This window comes from Pseudorca crassidens, chromosome 2 (genome assembly GCF_039906515.1).
Source record: "Pseudorca crassidens isolate mPseCra1 chromosome 2, mPseCra1.hap1, whole genome shotgun sequence".
Classification (NCBI taxonomy): Eukaryota; Metazoa; Chordata; class Mammalia; order Artiodactyla; family Delphinidae; genus Pseudorca; species Pseudorca crassidens.
This window is the reverse complement of record NC_090297.1, coordinates 161,870,526-161,890,649: the sequence shown is the minus strand read 5'-3', so window position 1 is coordinate 161,890,649 and position 20,124 is coordinate 161,870,526. Positions and strand designations below refer to the sequence as shown.

The 20,124-nt window shown below is 35.1% G+C and overlaps 1 protein-coding gene across 13 annotated transcripts in view; it reads right to left on the bottom strand.

Moving 5' to 3' along the window:
• Positions 1-20,124, bottom strand: part of CDC42BPA (CDC42 binding protein kinase alpha) — a 325,295-nt gene that overhangs the window by 157,797 nt on the left and 147,374 nt on the right. For all 13 annotated transcript variants that reach the window (XM_067729568.1, XM_067729561.1, XM_067729563.1 and 10 more), the window contains exon 6: positions 8,878-8,971. In XM_067729568.1, coding sequence (XP_067585669.1) covers positions 8,878-8,971 — 94 coding nt within the window. The remainder of the gene's footprint in view (positions 1-8,877; positions 8,972-20,124) is intronic.

Genomic DNA, 20,124 nt, shown 5'->3' with positions numbered 1-20,124 from the left:
AACTCTTTTCATCTTGCAAAACTGAAAATCTATTAAGCAATAATTCCCCTATTCCCTCCTCCTCCCAGGCCCTGGCAACCAGCACTATACTTTCCATGAATTTGACTACTCTAGGTACTTCATGTAAGTGAAATCGTACAATGTTTGTTCTTTTGTGTCCGGTTTATATCACTTGACATGTTTTTAAGAAGGTCTATCCTTGTTGTAGCATGTATCAGAATTTTAAGGCTGAATAATATTCCAGTGTATGTATATACCACATTTTTTTTTATCCATTCATCCAACGATGGACACCTGAGTTGCTTACATCCCTTGACTTTTGGGAATAATCGTGCAATGAACATGGGTGAACAAATATCTCTTTGAGACCCTGCTTTAAATTCTGTGGAGCATGTACCCAGAAGCAGAACTGCTGGATCATATGGTAATTCTATTTTTAGTTTTCTGAAGAACTGCCATACTGTTTTCCACAGCGGCTACAGCCTTTTACATCTCCATCAACAGTACACAAGGATTCCAATTTTCCCACATCTTTGCCAAAACTTTTTTTTTTTTTATAGTAGCCATCCTAATAGGTGTGAGGTAGTATCTCATTATGGTTTAGATGTGCATTTCCCTAATGACTAGTGATGCTGAGCATCCTGTCATGGGCTTGCTGGCCATTTGTCTATCTTCTTAGAAGAAATGGCATTTCAAGTCCTTAGCTTATTTTGAATTGGGTTGTTAGTTTGTTACTGAGTTGTAGGGGTTCTTTATATATTCTGGATAGCAACCTCTTATCAGACATAGATTTACAACTATTTTCTCCCATTCCATTGGCTACTTTCTCACTAAGATAACTGTGTCCTTTGATGCACAGAAATTTTTAATGATGGTGTAGTCCAATTTGTCTATTTTTTTCTTTTGTTGCCTATTGCTTGGTGTCACATCCAAGAAATCATTGTCAAATAAAAGTCATAAAACTTCTCCCCTGCCCACTATGTTTTCTTCCAAGAGTTTTAGAGTTTTAGCTCTTACATTTAGGTTTTTGATCTATTTTGAGTTAATTTTTGTAGATGGTATAAGACAAATTAAGTTTTTTCTTTAATTAGGAATATGGTGGAGAAACTGATTGTCTCTAGACTTTACATAAAGGATAAATGCTAAAATTTTTAAGATAAACATTAAAATATTTGAAATAGAATGTATAACTTCCGAAGAAGAAAAAAAGAAATAAAAATAAATTTGACCCAGCCAATAGAAGGAAGGGAAGAAGTGGGGTGTGCAGGAGAAGCACACATGCAAACAAACAAGCAAAACCTATAGCAAATAGTACAAGACAATATACTAGAAATAAATACAAACATATTAATAATGAAATTCATAAATGGATTAAATTCAACTATCAAAAGACAGAGTCATCACACTAGATGACAAATAAAACCAAAATGAACAAATTTTTTAAAAATCAGCAATAATCTGCTTAATGCACCTAAACATAAAGACAAAGAAAGGTTAAAAATAAAAGGATGGAAAAGATATACCAGGCATATGTTAAACAAAAGAAGGTTCAGGTAGCTGTATTAATATCAGTCAAATTAGATTCTAAGGCCAAGATGATTATTATGATTTTTAAAGATTTATTAACATAATTAGAAAATACCCTGGAAGAGCAATTCTGAATAATACGTAACTAACAACATAGCTACAAAAGAGTTGTGAAAACATTGATAAGTTCAAGGGAAAATTAATAAATTCAACATCATAATAAGGACTTTTAAATAATAAATAATAGATCAGAAAGAAATAAAACTGGTAAGAATATTAAAATTTTGAACAACAAAGTTAATAACTGTAATCTTACGGACATATATAGAAACCTGCACCCAAAAGTTAGGAAAAAATGTATTATTTTCAAACAAACATGTAACAGTTATAACAATTGGCCTGTTACAAAATTAAAAGCAATCTTGACAAATGCTAAAAAACTGATAACAAATAGATCCACTCTCCAGTAAAAGAAAACTTTCTATAAACAGCCAAATAAGTAAACATAACACTATGAATACTAAAAGGCACACGTCTAAATAATTAATGGTCCACAGAAGAGTTCTAACTAAAGCTGGAAAATATTTAGTAAAATACTCTATGTCAAAACTTATGAAGAAAAGTAAAGCACAAATAAACAACATCAGGAATGATAAAAGGGCAAAACTACACATGTAACAGAGATTTTAAAACTAGAAAGAGTGCAAGCTGAACAACTTTATACCAATAAAATTGAAAACTCAGAGAAAATAGATAATTTTCATAGAAAAAAATATAACTTACCAAACTGACTCAGGAAGAAATAGAAAACCAAAGAGACCTATAACCATTAAAAAATTTGAATCAATAGTATAAAATCTACCTGGAAAACAAACAAAATAAAACAGAAGAAAACAAAACCTCACCAAAGCAAAGGTGATTTAAAAGTGAGTTCTACCAATTATATAAAAAATAGAGGGCTTCCCTGGTGGCGCAGTGGTTGAGAGTCCACCTGCCGATGCAGGGGACACGGGTTCGTGCCCCAGTCCGGGAAGATCCCACATGCCACGGAGCGGCTAGGCCCATGAGCCATGGCCGCTGAGCCTGTGCGTCTGGAGCTTGTGCTCCGCAAGGGGAGAGGCCACAACAGTGAGAGGCCCGCATACCGCAAAAAAAAAAGGAACAGATAACCCCAGTATTATATAACTGTTCTAAACCCAAAATGGGTAAGGGCAGCGGATGTGGCTCCCCTGTTTATTTTATAAGGCTAAAATAACCTAAATACAAAACAAGACAGATAAGAAAAATTTGAGAAGGAAAATTATACTGCAAGCTCAGATATGATCAATGTCAGGTATGAATCTCAGGTAACAATTCAATATAGAATTTTAGCATGGTCAATCTAGCAGTTTGTTCAACTATATCAGTATAACTTGATGATAAAGTTATGTTTATATCCAAAGAATGGATGATTTAACATTGGACGATCTATGTCATTCATCGTATTAACAGACTGAAGGAAAAACACCCTGGTATTATCTCAATGGATGCAGAAAAATCACTTGATTACACAGTATTAAAAACCATAACAAACTCTTGGTAATCAGAAATAGAAATCTCCTTAATCTGATGAAGAATATATACCAAAAGATTACAGCAAACATCATACTTAATTTGAAACTACAGAAAAAACACCAATAAAGTCAGGAACAAGGCAAAGAAGCTCCCAATTACTACACCTATCTAATATTGTGTTTAAGGTCACTGACTGCATGATGAGAAAAAAATATAGCAAAATAACGGTGTAAGGACTGGAAAGGACAAAACACAAGGCTGTGTCATTATTTGCAGATTATAAGATTGTCTATATAGAAAAATATGCATATACACATAGAATCTACAAATTATTTTGAACTAATAGAAAAATTTAGTGAGCTTGCTAGTTTCAAGATGAATACGCAAAAATCAACTGTGGTCCTAAAGAAGAGCAACAAGCTATTAAAATGCAAATTTTTAAAAGTTATCCATTTATAATAGCCAAAAAAAAAAAAAAATCCATGAAGTGTCTAGGAAAAAATCTAACAAATAAAGGTAATAGGTTTACCTTTACCTGAACATTATTATAAAACTTCATTAACAGACATAAGAGAAAACCTAAAACAATGGAGATACCATATTCACAGATGGGAAGACTTCATGTTATAGACAAAAATTTTCCCATAATTAATCTCTAAATTCAGTGCAGGTCTACAAGCTTGTATATGTGAAAGGGTGTTTGTATATGTCTGTATGTATGTATATAAACTAGTAATATAATCCTAACAATCATATGGAAAAACAAGTGGCCAAGAATAGCCAAAACAATTTTAGAGACAGAAAAGGAATGACAGCAGGACACCCTCTCACAGAAACTGACTTCTTACAAAGGTATAGTGATTAAGACGGTATAATTTTGACTCAGACGTGAGACCTAAAAAGCAAGTTGAAACTTAATTTGGAAAGTCACAAACTTTGGGAAAGGTTAAAATTGAAGCAACTGCTTCAATAATAATAAATGATGATCCACACAGAGTTATATAATCACAACATTTCAGAACACCGGAAATAAACAGAACATCCTAAAAGCTTCCAAATAAGGGGCGAAGGTTATAACAGAAGTACTGAGAATTAGGACGGCATCAGATGTCACAACAGTAAATTAGAACACAATGCAATGTCTTCTAAATTCTAAGAGAAAAATAAGTTCAAATCCATCATACCATGTCCAGTCTAGATAAATTATCAATCAAGTATGAGAGAAGAAATGAAGGCATTTTTCAGACATGCAAGATTATGAAATATTTACTTCCACTGGAACCTTTCTTAGGCAGCTACCACCAAATGAGATGAAAGACAGACATGGATCCAGGAAACAGAGGATCCATTACTAGAGAGCGACACACAAATTCCATGATGATAAGGAAAGGTATGTCTAGGATGACAGTTCTCATCAGAGAACTGGAGATAGGAGATAGGCCTATCTCCAGTAGGCCTATAGGACAGTCTAGACTAGAATGAGAGTATGCACGCCTCCAGACAAAGGAGCCACTAAGTTATTCACTGTGTCTAAGAGAGAAAGGAATTGCTCAATTTCTTAATGTGTGGTAGAGAGTCTGGGGATAAACTAGTGAGAATTATACAGAAAAACTAAGCAAAGTAAAGGGGTCACTTACTTCAGGGAGAACAAAGAGCTGTCCAAGAAAAGAAAGGTAATTAAAATAAATAATATGGCACAGCTATGAATAATATTTATATAATTATTAAAAAACTGAACAGGATTTAATGAAAGATTATGTGATAATTACAACACTGGGAAGATAAAGAGGAAGTGTAAGGGTTGGTTGAGACAGGTATAAAAGACCTGTATCCTCATCTTCCATGGTAGGAAATTAATAGATAATATCTAAAACTAAATAACAAGAGGCAGTAGCATGAATACAATAATAAAAAATACATAAGTAGAAGAAACAACGGAAGAAAGAGCTAAAAGATTTTTATGTGTCTGCTTGCAGAAAAAGACAGTTGGAGGTGGGAAAGAACCAGGACAAAGGAATGCTGTTTCTTCTCATGTCTTCCTAAAACATGTATACGTCACATAAAAAATAAAGTAGAAAGGAAAAGAAAAAAGAAGGTTCTTCATTATAATTTTCTAAATGGAGGACCAATATGCTATCATGTCCAGGAAAATTATTTGAGATCATTAATAAAAAATGAATGACTAGGAAGACATACTAGAATTTTAGGAATAAATCTGATCAGGGGCAACTCATATAGACAGAAACAGTACTCAATGCATTCTGGAATGCACAGGGACTTGGAGGACTGAACACCAGACTCCATAGGAGGAGCCCCAACTTTAAGGGGCTTATAACATGCAGGACTGAGGAAACACTACCTCTTCCCCTGGAATTCTTTCTCAGTGTAGCTCTCTCTTTTCTGGAATTGTGGACCACAACCTTCTGATACCACAGCCTACCTGACTTTAATCTGTGTTTTCTCAACTTAGACCACCATGCTATTTCTCTCCCTCTCATGTCATACCTGGCACTATCCACTTCCCACTATATACTTCAAACACATGCAGTTATCTTAGAGCAGAATAATTACATACACCGGTCTTACGTTGTTTGTGTGACTACTGTCATATCTATTACTTCTACCTATGTCACAAGCCCCACATTACAATTTTATTTTCGCTTTTAATAGTCAGATACCTTTTATGTAAATTTTAAAAGAAAGATTAATATAATCTTTTTCCTTTATCCTGTAAATCTTATTTATCGTATCTGATATGCTTTATCTCATATAGCTAAGTATCCAAATGGTGTCATTTCCTTTGGTGTGAAGGACATTCTTTAGCATCTAGGCCTCTTTCATTTACCTGAAAATGTCTTTAATTCACCTTCATTTTTGAAGAATATTTTTGTTTGATATAGAATTCTTGATTTACAGACTTTTTTTTTTCTTTCAGCACTTTAAAGATATCATTCCATGATTTCTGATGAGAGTTCAGTGGTTATTTTTACCCTTTTCTCACAGTATGTAAAGTGTTTTTTCTTCTGGCTGCTTTCGATTTTTTTTTCTTTAAGTTTCAGCAGTTTAACTGTTATGTAGCCAGGTGTGGTTCCGTTTATTACCTTGAGATATGCTAGGATTTTTTTTTTTTTTTTTTTTTGCGGTACGTGGGCCTCTCGCTGTTGTGGCCTCTCCCATTGTGGAGCACAGGCTCCGGACGTGCAGGCGCAGCGGCCATGGCTCATAGACCTAGCCGCTCCGAGGCATGTGGGATCTTCCTGGACCGGGGCACGAACCCGTGTCCCCTGCATCGGCAGGTGGACTCTCAACCACTGCGCCACCAGGGAAGCCCTATGCTAGGATTTTATATCTGTGTTCTTCATCACATTTGGTAAGTTTGAGCCATTAATTCTTACAAATGTTTTCTGTTACTATCACACTTTTACTAGGATTCTAACTGTATGGATATCTGAGCCTATATTGATTTTGTTTCAATCTTTTCCTCTCTGTTCTTCAGACTGTTTAATCTCTATTAATCTGTCTTCAAATTCACTGGCTCTTTCTTCTCTCATTTCTAATCCACTCTTAACCTCCTCCTGTGAATTTTTTATTTCGATTACTATAATTTTCAAGTTCTAAAAGATCCGTTTGATTTATTTTTCTGCAGAGATTCCTCATCTGTGTAATCTTTAAGACTATTATCTTCCTTTGATTCTTTCAACATATATATGATAGTTTCATTAAGTCTCTGTCTGGCAACTCCAACGTCTGTGCTAGCCAGGCTTTTACTGACTACTTTTATTTTTCAATTCTGTATCACAATCACTTACCCTACCCTCTATTTTTGTTTGGTCTAGTGATTTTTGACTGAATGCTGGCCACTGTCAATAAAACATTGTGGACAGTATGAATTCTATTATCTTCCTCTGAAGAATATTAAATTCTCCTTTAAGCAGATAAAAAAATGCTAACTGATCTCCTTGAACATGGGCTGGCTTACACTTATACCCTTTAAAGGCAATTTATAGAAAACCTAAGATTCATCTCAACCCCTTTATTTGGAGGACCACTTTCAAACTCCGTTGATCTTATCAGGACTTGGTTTTAGGCTGTTAGATAGGCTTAGAGTAAGTCTTACATGTTACAAACATCTTAACTAGCCAATATTCCAATGTCCCCTAGTGCTGTGTCTCCTCCAGCGCTGCTTGATTTCGAGTAATCTGCTCGATTTTCAAATGGATAGCATCTACTCTTTGGTAATTCTCATATGTTCTTATACAGCTGTCCCTCCATATCTGCTGGTTCCACATTTGCAGATTCAACCAATCATGGATCAAAATTATTTTTTAAAAACTTTTCCAGAAAGTTCCCCAAAGCAAAACTTGAATCTGTCACACGCTGGCAACTATTTACATAGCATTTACATTGTATTTACAACTATTTATATAGCATTTACATTGTATTAGGTATTATAAGTAATCTAGAGATGATATAAAGTATACAGGAGGATGTGCATAGGTTATATGAAAATACTACATCATTTTATATCAGGGACTTACTTGAGCATCTGCAGATTTTACTATCCATGGCAGGGGGGCAGTCCTGGAACCAATCCCCCACAGATACCAAGGGACAACTGTACGACATATGTACAGACCAACCGTCATGAGATAGCCCCATATGGATATTTTAGGCCCTCTCTATGCACAACTCCCTCCTTTCCAATGGTAAGCCCTGCAGATTCCAGCTGCCTCAGCTAACTCAACTCTGATCTCCTCCTCCTCGGCTCTGTAAGACGGTTAAACTCTGCTTTAACTCTAGCTTTCTGCATCACAGTCAGCAAACTGTCCCAATCCTGGGAAATGGTGAGGCATACCTCATGAATTAACTTCTCTCAGAGATAACAGTCTTGTGTTGCCTGTTGTCCACTGCCTAAAAACTGTTGTTTCAAATCCAGTTTTACAGTTATTTATAGTGAAAGAACAATTTGGTATCAATTACTCCCTCCATCAATGGTTAGAGGCAGAAGTCATATAATCCTTTTAAAAAAAGTTATCTCCTTAGGATAAATTTTCAGAAGTCAAATTGCTGGTCCAGAATAATGTGACATTTTCGTGGCTTTTGCAATGTATTATACTAAATTACTCTCCAAAAAGTTTCTGCCAATTAAAATGATATATATTTGGATGTATGCTATACAACCAGGAAATTGAGGTAAATACTACAACAATAACAACAACAATAACAAACAGGGAAAACAATTGGGACATGTAAACTTTTAAGTAAGTGAGAGAACATAACGGAGGGGCCTAGGGTTAGCAGAACTAAAGTAAATGGTAACATAAAACTGAATCAGCCTAGAGGACTTTCTGATAAAAGCATTCACTTGTTGAACACTGTCCCTCAGGAAAACCAGACAACTAGTAAAGAAACAGAAAAGAAATGAAAGTGAAGAAGTCACATATTCGTTTTCCCTGTGGGATTTATTTTCTTCACTCCTCCGGAACTGTGGAAATATCTCAAGTACAATAATAAACAGTTCAGCTAAAAAAGGAACAAACAAGAGTCTCATAAAAGGTATAGTGTATAGATCTTAAGATCATTAATATAAGCAGTTGAAAATGGTATATGACTTTTTAGACAAGCCCTATTATGAGTAAGTATGCCTAAGTGGAGGGAAGTAAAGCACAGAAAGACAAATGGATGGAAGGATGTTTGATAGATAATATAAATAGATGGCTTCTAAAACAGATAAAGAAAACAAGCAGTAAGGGAGATGTCTGTGGGTCAAACAGTTTAAGATTTATCTTTATTTACCGTTCCATCTTCCATCAGCTTCAGACATGAACCAAAATCTGCTAACCGAATATGTCCATTCATATCCATCAATATATTGTCAGGTTTGATGTCCCTGAAAAAAACAGACGCATGCAATTTTTAGTTGGGAAAAATAAACACAATCAGTTACTTGGTAAGATAACCATTTTGTCTGAAAATCTCAACTTCTTTTAAAATTAATACTCTAAGAACATATATTTCTTTAGACTATTTCTTTATGGGTTCAAATCCTAGCTCTGATTCATATTAAAACTTTTTTAAACACATGCAATTTCAGTGTTCTGGAGATAAAAAGTACTGTGGTAATTTTCACTGAGGTTAAATCTTACCATTCTTCCTTTAGATTTGCACAGATTCCAATGTGGCCATGGTAGGCCTACTTTCTGCATACAGAGAAGAGCCATAATTACTTGATACCCACAAAACATACTACCTTCTAGCCCATGAAACTGAACAGGGAAAATATACTTCCTAGACCCTGAACATAAATGTAAATAAATACATTTTCAATTACTGCAGGTCATGACAACACAAAAAGAATTGCTTCACAAAGCTGATTCGGAAAATGATTGAAACTACTTAATAGTGATCTATATTATTATATAAAGTTATTTACAGATGTTAAGTCAAAGGCTTGTAAGATATCCAAATCTAACTAATAACAAACTAAATCATGCCAGTTTTTGTGTTTGTTTTTACATTTGAATAATAAAAAGTGTTGCAAACCTTTGTGGCAGCTAACCCACTAAAAAGGCAGAGTTCAATAGTTCTGACAGACTATAGCCTTCAAAGCCTAAAATATTTCCTATCTGGCCCTTTATAGAAAAAGTTTGCTGACCCCTATTACAGATGATAGATGACTGCTTAATACAGACAGGCAGATAGACAGACTGAAAACAGCAGCCTGCATAGGAATTGTCTTCATAGTCCTCCATATTTGAATTTATAACCTCAACTCTCAGAAATGCTATATTAAGAAAAGATTTTTCTCTTGTTCAGAAACATCAAAGAAGTACACTTTAGTGCTGGAAGGAACCTTAGAAATTACCTAGACCATTTTTAGATAAGAGGAAAACTGTATTTTATTCTTTATTTTTTTAAATATTAAACTGCATAGTGATTATACATAACTGCTACTGGTAGAATTCTCAGATTTTAAAGGAGACTAAAGGAATTACAAAGACAGGATTTATAAACATCAGTAATATTTTTGTCTATGTAAAAACCAGGAAATATTAAAACTTAAGAGAAATAAATTGTATTTATACACTTGTAACAATTAATAAAATGTAAAATATTTAACAAGACATTATAGATAATACTGCCACTCCCCAAGTATCTCATTACCCTTCCTGATACCACCCCCTTCCTCCACTCCCCAGAGGTTAGCAACCACAATCCTGAATTTGGTGTTTACTATATCATGCATATTTTATATTATTAGTACATATATATGTAACCATAAGACTATATATTTTTCTGAATGTCTTTAAACTTTATAATTGATACCAAACTGTGTGTAGCCTTTTGCAACTTGGTTTTATTCTAATGTTATGTTTCTAAAATTTATCCATGTTGACACATATTGTCCTAGTTCATTAATTTAAATGCTATATGGAATATTTTCACAGATCCAATTTATCTATCAATGCTCCTGATTATGGAATTTAGATTGTTTCCAACAATTTTAGATTGTTTTAGATTTTTATTTTGCTATTACACAAAATTCCGAAATGAATATTTTTACAAATACCTCCTTGTACTCATATGGGAACATTTCCCTAGGCTATCTAGAAGTGGAATTGCTATGATAAAAGACATGTACATCTTCAACTTTACTAGCAGGATTACTACTAAGGTTAAGACTCTTTTTTACATTATCAATGGTCATCTTAGATTCCTCTTCGGTAAAATGCCAGTTAAAATCCCGTGCCATTTTTTTATACTGTGTGTGTGCTGTTTGTTTTTGGTTAATCTTCAGGAATTTCATTTCCTCAGATTTAAGTACATGTGTTACAAATCTCTTCTCTCCGCATGTGGGCTTGTTTTTCCACGTTGTTTATAGTGTCTTTCTTACTCGTAAAAACATTGTTTAATGCTAATATAGTCTTATAATTTATAAGTTGTATTTTTTGTCTTTTTTCACTTTTTTCAGCTTTACTGAGGTATAATTGACAAATAAAATTGTAATATATTTAAAGTACAACATGATGATTAATCTGATGTACATCACATTGTGAAAGGATCCCCACCACTGAGTTAACATATCCATTATCTCATCTCACATATTTACTTTTTTTTTTTTTTTGGTGTGAACACTTCCATTCTACTCTCTTAGCAATACAATATTATCAACTATAATAACCATGCTATACATTAGCTCCTCAGACCTTATTCATCTTATAACCTAAAGTTTGTACTCTTTGACCAACTTCTCCCTATTTCCCATACCCCCAGCTCCTGTCAACCATCATTCTACTCTCAAAATTTGCATTTTTTGTCCTAAGACATCTCCCTTATCCTCTCCTTCCAGGGCTCATAAGGATAATGTCCTATATTTTCTTTTAAAAGTTTTAAAGTTTTACTTTTCAAGTCTTTAATCTCCCTGGAATTAATTTTTCTGGGTAGTGTAAGATAAAGGCCACACTATATTTCTTTCTGTCCCAATACCATTTATTGAATGACATCCTTTCACTACTGATTTCTAATAGCACCTCGGTCAGAAATCAAGTGGATCTGTTTCAGGACTTCCATGCAATTTTAATCAAAAATCTTTGGAACGAAAGGGAGCCTATTAACAATGACCAGGACAATAGGCATGAACTGGAACTGTCACAGGCAAACAGAGGTATGCTCACCCATCTATACCTAGACTACTGTCTTAATTATGAGAGCTCTATAATGACCTCTCTATACCAGTAGACCATGTTTTAAATTGCCATGGCTCTTCCAGATAAATGCTAGAATTAGCTTAATATGTTCCATAAAACATACTGAGATTTTGATGGGAATCACAATGACTTCACAGATTAATCTGAAGAGAAATTATATCTTTGCAATATGACTCTTCCCATCCATGTATCAAGTTAATTAACATTATAGACACATATCTTAATTAATGTATATAAATACCTTATATATTAGTTATGAGTCTTCCTTTATGTCCTTCAATAATATTGAATATTTTTCCACAGAGAGCTTACACATCTTTTGCTATTGATAGTCTTGGATACCTTAGAGTTTTGTTGCTATTGTGAATAGGATTTTCTTCATAGAAGCATTCTCATTTTGCTTCCAGTTTTCATGGGAATGTTTCTCATATTTCACCATTAAGTGTGATCTTTGGTTTATATTTCCAGTAGAAACTCAATATTAGGAGAATTACCTTCTCCTCCCAAATTGCTAAAAGTATCAGGAGTGGATATTCAATTTTGTTGTCATTTTTGGTGTTGAGTTTATTTTCCTCTTTTAACCTATTAATACAGTGTGTTACTCTAATAGATTTTCTAATGTTGAAACTCCCTTGCATCCTGGAATAAAACCTACATGGCCATACTTTTTTTTTTAATGTGCCATCTATCACTGAATCTAAAACTCCACTGACTGTAAAGATGCACCATTATGGCATGTGCCACTAAAAGAGAGAATAAATTGACTACTATAATTTTAGAAGCCATTTATTTAAAAATTACAGAGATATTAAATTGAAAAATACGTTTGTCTTAGCACTCATAATATATACACTGCTGAATTTGATTTTTTTTTTTTTTTCGTCACGCAGGCCTCTCACTGCTGTGGCCTCTCCCGCTGCGGAGCAGAGGCTCCAGACGCACAGGCCCAGCGGCCATGGCCCACGGGCCCAGCCGCTCCGCGGCATGTGGGATCCTCCCGGACCGGGGCACGAACCTGTGTCCCCTGCATCGGCAGGTGGACTCTCAACCACTGCGCCACCAGGGAAGCCCCTGAATTTGATTTTTTAAAACTTTTATTTTTAGGGACTCTCCTGGTGGTCCAGTGGTAAAGAATCCGCCTTCCAGTGCAGGGGATGAGGGTTCGATCCCTGGTTGGGGAACTAAGATCCCACATGCCACGGGGCAACTTAGCCCACGCGCCACAACTACTGAACCTACGCACCTCAACTAGAGAGCCCGCGTGTTGCAAACTACAAAGCCCACACGCTCTGAAGTACGCGCACCACAACTAGAGAGAGAAAAACCCGCATGTCACAACTAGAGAGAAGCCCACGCGCCACAACGAAAGATCCCGCGTGCTGCAGTGAAGATCCCATGTGCCGCAACTAAGACCAGATGCAGCCTAAAATAATTAATTAAAAGTTATTTTTAAAACTTTTATTTTTATACTCATAAGTGATATTGTGCTATGTAACATTCTCTTCTTGTACTACCCTTGTCCAATTTTGTTGTTAAGGTTTTACTATCTTCATAAAGTGAGATAAATGGCTTATCAAAATTTCAAAAGAAATTTATACAGAATTCAATTATTCCTTTCCTTTTTTTGGCCGCACCACGCGGCATTCGGGATCTTAGTTCCCTGGCCAGGGATCAAACCCGTGCCCTCTGCAGTGGAAGCACGGATTCTTAACCACTGGACCACCAGGGAAGTCCCCAATTATTCCTTTCTTAAAAATAAAAGAGAACTCATCTATAAAGCCACGTGGGTAAAAGGCTGTTCATAGGAGCTATATTCGTAACAGTTCAAAACTGGAAAAAACTCAAATGACCATCAGCAGGTGGGTGGATAAACTGTCACATATTTACACAGTGGAAGACTACTCTAGCAATAAGGAAAGATCTGTTGATACTATATCAAATTGGATGAATCTCAAAAACTTTATGTTGATCAAAAGACATCAGACAAAAAAAATATATGACGTATGATTCCATTTATAAGAAGTTCTAGAACAGGTAAAACTAAGCTATGGTGATAGAAAGCAAAACAACTGGTGATGGAGAGATAGAAGATGCTAACTGGAAATGAGCACAAGGAAACTTTTAGAGTGATGGAAACATTCTACATCTTGATTTGGGATTGTGGTTACACAGGTATATACATTGTCAAAAATCATCACTGCCCATTTAACACTTGTGGACTTTATCATATGTATTTCAATTTATAAAAATAAAAGGGGTGAAGACAAGAAGTACCTTTAAAAAATATAAGACTGCAGTCTTGTGGAGGGAGAACTTTCCATTACAGATTCAGTTTTTTTAAACATTCTTAGTTTATTGAAATAATTTCTATTTCTTCTTGAGTAAGTTATAGCCATTTATATTTTCTAAGATACATTTCATACACATTTTCAAATTTATTGGAATACAGTTGTTCATTGTATTCTATTATTATTTGTTTAATCTACGATATATAGTTATATTCCTAATATTATTCCTTTGTATCTTTTTTTTTTTTTTTTTGTGGTACGCAGGCCTGTCACTGTTGTGGCCTCTCCCGTTGTGGAGCACAGGCTCCAGACGCGCAGGCTCAGTGGCCATGGATCACGGGCCCAGCTGCTTCGCAGCATGTGGGATCTTCCCGGACCGGGGCACGAACCCGCGTCCCCTGCATCAGCAGGCGGACTCTCAACCACTGTGCCACCAGGGAAGCCCTGTATCTTTTCTTGTATCTTGATAAAAAATAACACCTAATGCTTATTTAGTACCTTCTAATTTCCATGCAGTGTTCTAAATACTTTATGTGCTTTACTTATTTAATGTTCACAACAATACCGCAAGGCAGGTACAATTATTTTCCCCCTTTAGAGATGAGGAAGCTAAGCCACACAGTTAATGCTCAAGGTCACATAGTGATTGGAATCAGAATTTAAACTCAGGCAGTCTGGCTCCAGAAACCATACTCTTTGCTATGATCATTACTGCATATGATTCAATGTTTACTCCATTTGGAATTCTTCCTGGTACACCTTGGAAGGTATGATCCAATTTTATTTTTCCCACACACCATTCATTGAACCTATTTAAGACGCAACCTTCACCAGATGTTAACACTTGTAAGTTTTTGGATCTACTATAAGACTTTCAATTCAGTTCCATTAGTCTGTCTCTACACACAGTGGTAATATACTTTTAATTATTAAATACAGATATTTTAATATCTGGTAGGGCTTGTCTTCCTCACTGTATATTTATGTTAATATGCTATATATTTCTTAATAAATATATCCCTAAGTAGTCCATATTTTTAGATACCATACCTAGAGTCTTTTCTTCTACTATATCTCTTCATAATTATTGTTCCTTGCTACATTATAAATTCCACAAAGATAGGAATTTTGTTCTCTACTAGATTCCCAGCACATGGAAAAGAGCCTGACACATAGTAGTATGCAATAAATATTTACTCAATTAATTAGACAACAAAAGCTCTTGATATCCTTCTTGAACTTTCTTGCCATTTGTAAGTAGTTTTTAGGTTAATTCTCTTTTTGATTTTCCAGGTATAAAATAATATCATCTATAAATGTTACTATTCTTACACTTTTAATTTTTTTCTTTTGCCTTACTGGCTAGTATTTCTACTACAATGTAAAATAATATTGGTGACAATGAACATCTTTGTCTTGTTTTGACTTTAGTAAGTTACCTATTTAGCATGATGCTGACTTTTGAGGTATAAGATACAGGCACATACAGCACGTTAAGGAAGCATCTACCTATTCTTATTTTATTAAAAAAAAGTATTTACTAAATTCAACAACTCTTCTTGATTAAAAAAAAAAATAATTCTAAAATGCATATATTATATGTCTAAAATTTATAAATCAAGAAATAATAGGCTTAGATATCAGGACATTAGAGATATGGGGTTAAAAAGCAACAACAAGAAAAACAGCATAAAGAAGTTGAATGTGGCTGCCACTGGGGCAGCGGGCATAAGAGGTATTACAGAGGGACTAATTTCAATATAATCTTTTTGATACTACTTGAGTTTTATTTTAACTATATGCAGTATTATTTGATTTAAATTAATTAAAAACCAAAATACAGGGGACTTCCCTGGTGGTCCAGTTGTTAAGACTTCACCTTCCAATGCATGGGGTGTGGGTTCAATCCCTGGTCGGGTAGCTAAGATCCCATGTGCCTCGCAGCCAAAAAACCAAAACATCAAACAGAAGCAATATTGTAACAAATTCAATAAAGACTTTAAAAGAAAAGGTCCACCTCAAAAAAAACTTTAAAAAACCCCAAAATACATGGATATAATATCTGAGTCATTTAATTCAAGAATATGAAAATGTTTTGCCTAAGCCACTATGATCATCTGCAGTCAGCAATATTTTTCAGTGAAAACAGTTAACGGGTATCAAGATCATAGATAGATATGATAATGTTATAAAGATAGTACAAATTGGTCTCTGCTCGTCCAACAGGGAATACAATTACACATTTCATGTAATACGTTGCCTAATGATTCATTCCACATACCTAGTGTATTCCATGGCTGAAAAAGAAGTCTCTCTGTTCCTAAAATGGTATCTATTTGATTTGATGGAAACTCTCCTAATCTTCTGAATTAATAAAACCTCAGGAGTATATGAACTATGAACTATTCCCTAATCACCTGTTAGGTTTGAAAATATGTTTTATTTTTTTTGGTGGGGGGGAGACAAAGTATAATGCAGATATGAGGTAGAACTTAAAGAATTCATAAGAAAGAAACAATGACTTTTCTATCTAGCTGATATTAAGTATGACCTACACTACCCGGCATAAGGAAGGCCTAAAACGTATGTAAGCCCACACACTTAACCACCTCAAACAAAGGAAAACATGTCCCTTCCTCCTTTTTCAACCAAAGACTACAGATTGATCTTCTGTGGTTTCCTTTCTCCTTTAAGATTGTCTACCATTTTCATCTAAATCTAATCTAAAAATGTCTGGGAGAAAGTATACAAAATATGATCTGAATTGGGCCTAACATATACAGAAATAGGCCTGGTTCTTTTTGCACTTTAGGATTTTGAAGTGTAGGCGAAGCGAAACAGAAGCTGCAGATTCAACTCCCCACAAATGTCAGGGGAGGTGTGGATACATCTGCTGACCAATATCCGTCATATGAGTCACAAATGCTCTTAACTACTTCATAAGAATGTTCTCACTGGAGCAGAGGAATAGAAAGAGATCCCAAGTGTAAAATGATAGAAAGATGGTTACACTTACATAACTGACAGGACCCTCAAACCCAAGAGGTTCTTTTCTCTCATCTAGAAGAGCCAGGATCAAAGAAAAGCAAGTGAACACCTATCTATTCTCTCTACAAATAATTTGATAATTGAACCATGATTTTGGCATCTTGAAGGCTACGTACAGAAGAAAAGGTTTAACAATCTGTAAGTAACAAAACCCTTTCAAGTAAAGTCATAGTTATAAAGTTATCTATCATTATTATATAGGCCCAAGAAAATGCAAGTCTTTATTCTTACATTACCACTGAAATGTATCATCAAATTTTAAAAGAAATTTGAGTGCTTAAAAGAAGTTCTTAAAAAAATTTTTGGCTTTCCCATTCCCATTCATATGCAGAAAATATTCTCTTTAAGATGACAAATAACCTTTTAATTGCCAAATCCAGCAGAACCTTTTCAGTTTGAATCCTATAATGATTTCTCTGTGACATCTGACAATGCTGATTATTCTCCCAACTCCACCATTTTCTCCTCTATTTTCTCAACTAAGACCAATTCTTCTCAGTCTTCTTTCCTGATTCCTCTTTTTCCAAAGTCATACTTCCCATTCCCCTAATGCTGTCCTTCCCTAAGACTCAGTTCTCAGCTGCTTTAAAGTTACAGAGAGCCTCTTCCCCAAAAGGCTTGTCCTTCTTGGGCAACCTATATCCACTGAATAATTTACAGGGAACTATAAAGACTCAGCCAACTTAACTAAATGAGTAACAATTCTGATGGGCTATAGACTTTCCAGAACTCCTAGTGGGACTGGCTGAGGCTTTGGCCTGCAGTGCAAACTGACTTCTCCCTCTGCCTAACCCTGCTTCCTCCAGCTCCCCTCCCAAAGGTGTTAATCCTTAGTACATCTTGCATTATACATACATTCCGTCTCAGTCCCTGTTTCTGGAAAATACAATGTGTTGCATGGCAATGGATAAATGGAACAATGGGCTGGCAAATTCCATTTTCTGACGTAAGAAGCAAAATAACATCTGGTATTCTGAACCACTCTGAGTCAGTGACATCTTGCAAATAAGGTGGCAGCCAGCCAACCAGATACCAAGTATTGTCAATAAAGGAAGTGAAAGGGAAATTCAGGCAAAACATTAGTTCCAACCTTGACAATCCATGAAAACTAAGAAAGAGACAGAAATGTTTAGAAGAGATAAAAATCTCTACATTATCACTGTAAAAAAGTATTATTCAAGTTTCTTCCTAATTTGAATATGAATTGTACCACTTATCATGAATTAAAGTTTCTGTAATCTGCAGTTTTCCTTGTCCCCAAGGAAAAGCATTATTCTACTTAAAAGGAACATCTGACTTAAAACATTTGACTTAAAAGGAACAACATTATTTAAAACTCTAAGTCAAAATTAATATTTATAATGATACATATTTTTATTTGTAACATTAAGAATAAAAAAGCATCCCAAAACAATGACCACACTGAAAGGGCAATATTCTATAGGTCATTTTTACTTTAATACTTCAGTAGAATATCAGTACCAGAGCATGATTATTATAATTATTATTCCTATAATAGTAAAATGTGGATATAATAACATTAGTTAACCTTCAAAGCAGTAGTTTTCAACTCTGGCTAGACAACAAAATCAACTATAGAGGTTATTTAACTATATGTACCTCAGCCCCAGTCCAGACACCACAAATCAGAATACCGCATAGGGATTGGTTACTGAGAATACTAATTTAGGACACGTATCTCTCCTTCCATCAAGCTCATGTCAATGCCTCCGATTTGGTTCCTTTTCATCATTTACACAGGTTGGGGGAGTAGGCTCTCACAATGGAATGCTTTTATTTTCTGGTCTTCCTACTCCTCCTCTTTATATACCCATACAGAAGAAAATCAGCATATGGTATTATAATATTACAACTAAAATGTTTATTGAAAGTGTATATTAGGGCTCCCCTGGTGGCGCAGTGTTGAGTCCGCCTGCCGATGCAGGGGATACGGGTTCATGCCCCGGTCTGGAAAGATCCCATAGGCCGCGGAGCGGCTGGGGGAGAGGCCGCGACAGTGAGAGGCCCGCGTACCGCCCAAAAAAAAAGTGTATCTTAATTTTGTCAAATACATATTATATCAGTAATAAAGAAAAGAAAACCCACACTGGTAAAATTATGTCACAAACTGCCTTTCTGTTAGTCATACATTTGAATTTTTAATAGGAACATTAATTTGAAGTTCATCTTACAATTTAAAAAAGTTATTCATAACATTCTGTCAATAAACTTTTCTCAAACTTCTTTCCCAACAGTGGCTGCCCAAATCCTGATCTTTTACATATCCTTCAAAAAACCATCTAGATACAATCCACAAGAGGAAACAAGTAAAACTGACAACCCACACCTACAGTGTAGCTCAAAGAAAGTCTACCACAAAATTAAAACCATTTCTAATTATAGAAATAAATATTCAAATCCAGCAGATCAAACTCTAGAGTGCATGTGGAAAGGAAGACCTGGGAAAGAGACTATGGGAAAAAGAAGAAAAGAGCAGGGAGTCCAGGGATGATAAAATGTAGACTAAACTACTACCCACTGTCACTGAAAGAAGAAGCCCTATTACGAGTGGGGTAAGATGTAACAATGGGGGAAACTGGGTAAAGGGTACATGAGATCTTTTTGTACTGTCTGCAATTTCCTGTGAATTTAAAATGATTTCAAAATAAAAAGTTTCTTTTTTTTAAAGCCCGCCCCAAAAAATTACCTTGAGAAAATTTATGGGCTTATTATCTTATGTTTCTCATTGTCTTGTTATACATTAACATAATCTCTTTAACACATATTTATATTTACTTAATATATCACTAAAGAGAAAAACCTTCTAAAACTGTGTACCAGTCAATAGTATCTGATTTTCATCAGTGGACCGCCTATGATCTTGTCCTTGTCAGCCCAGTCGTTTCTCACATTCCCTTTTGCCCATCTTTGCCTCCGCTCCTCTGGATAAATCCCAGCTGGCCTAAATTGCAAGAATAATTGCCTTCTCTTCTGAGAAC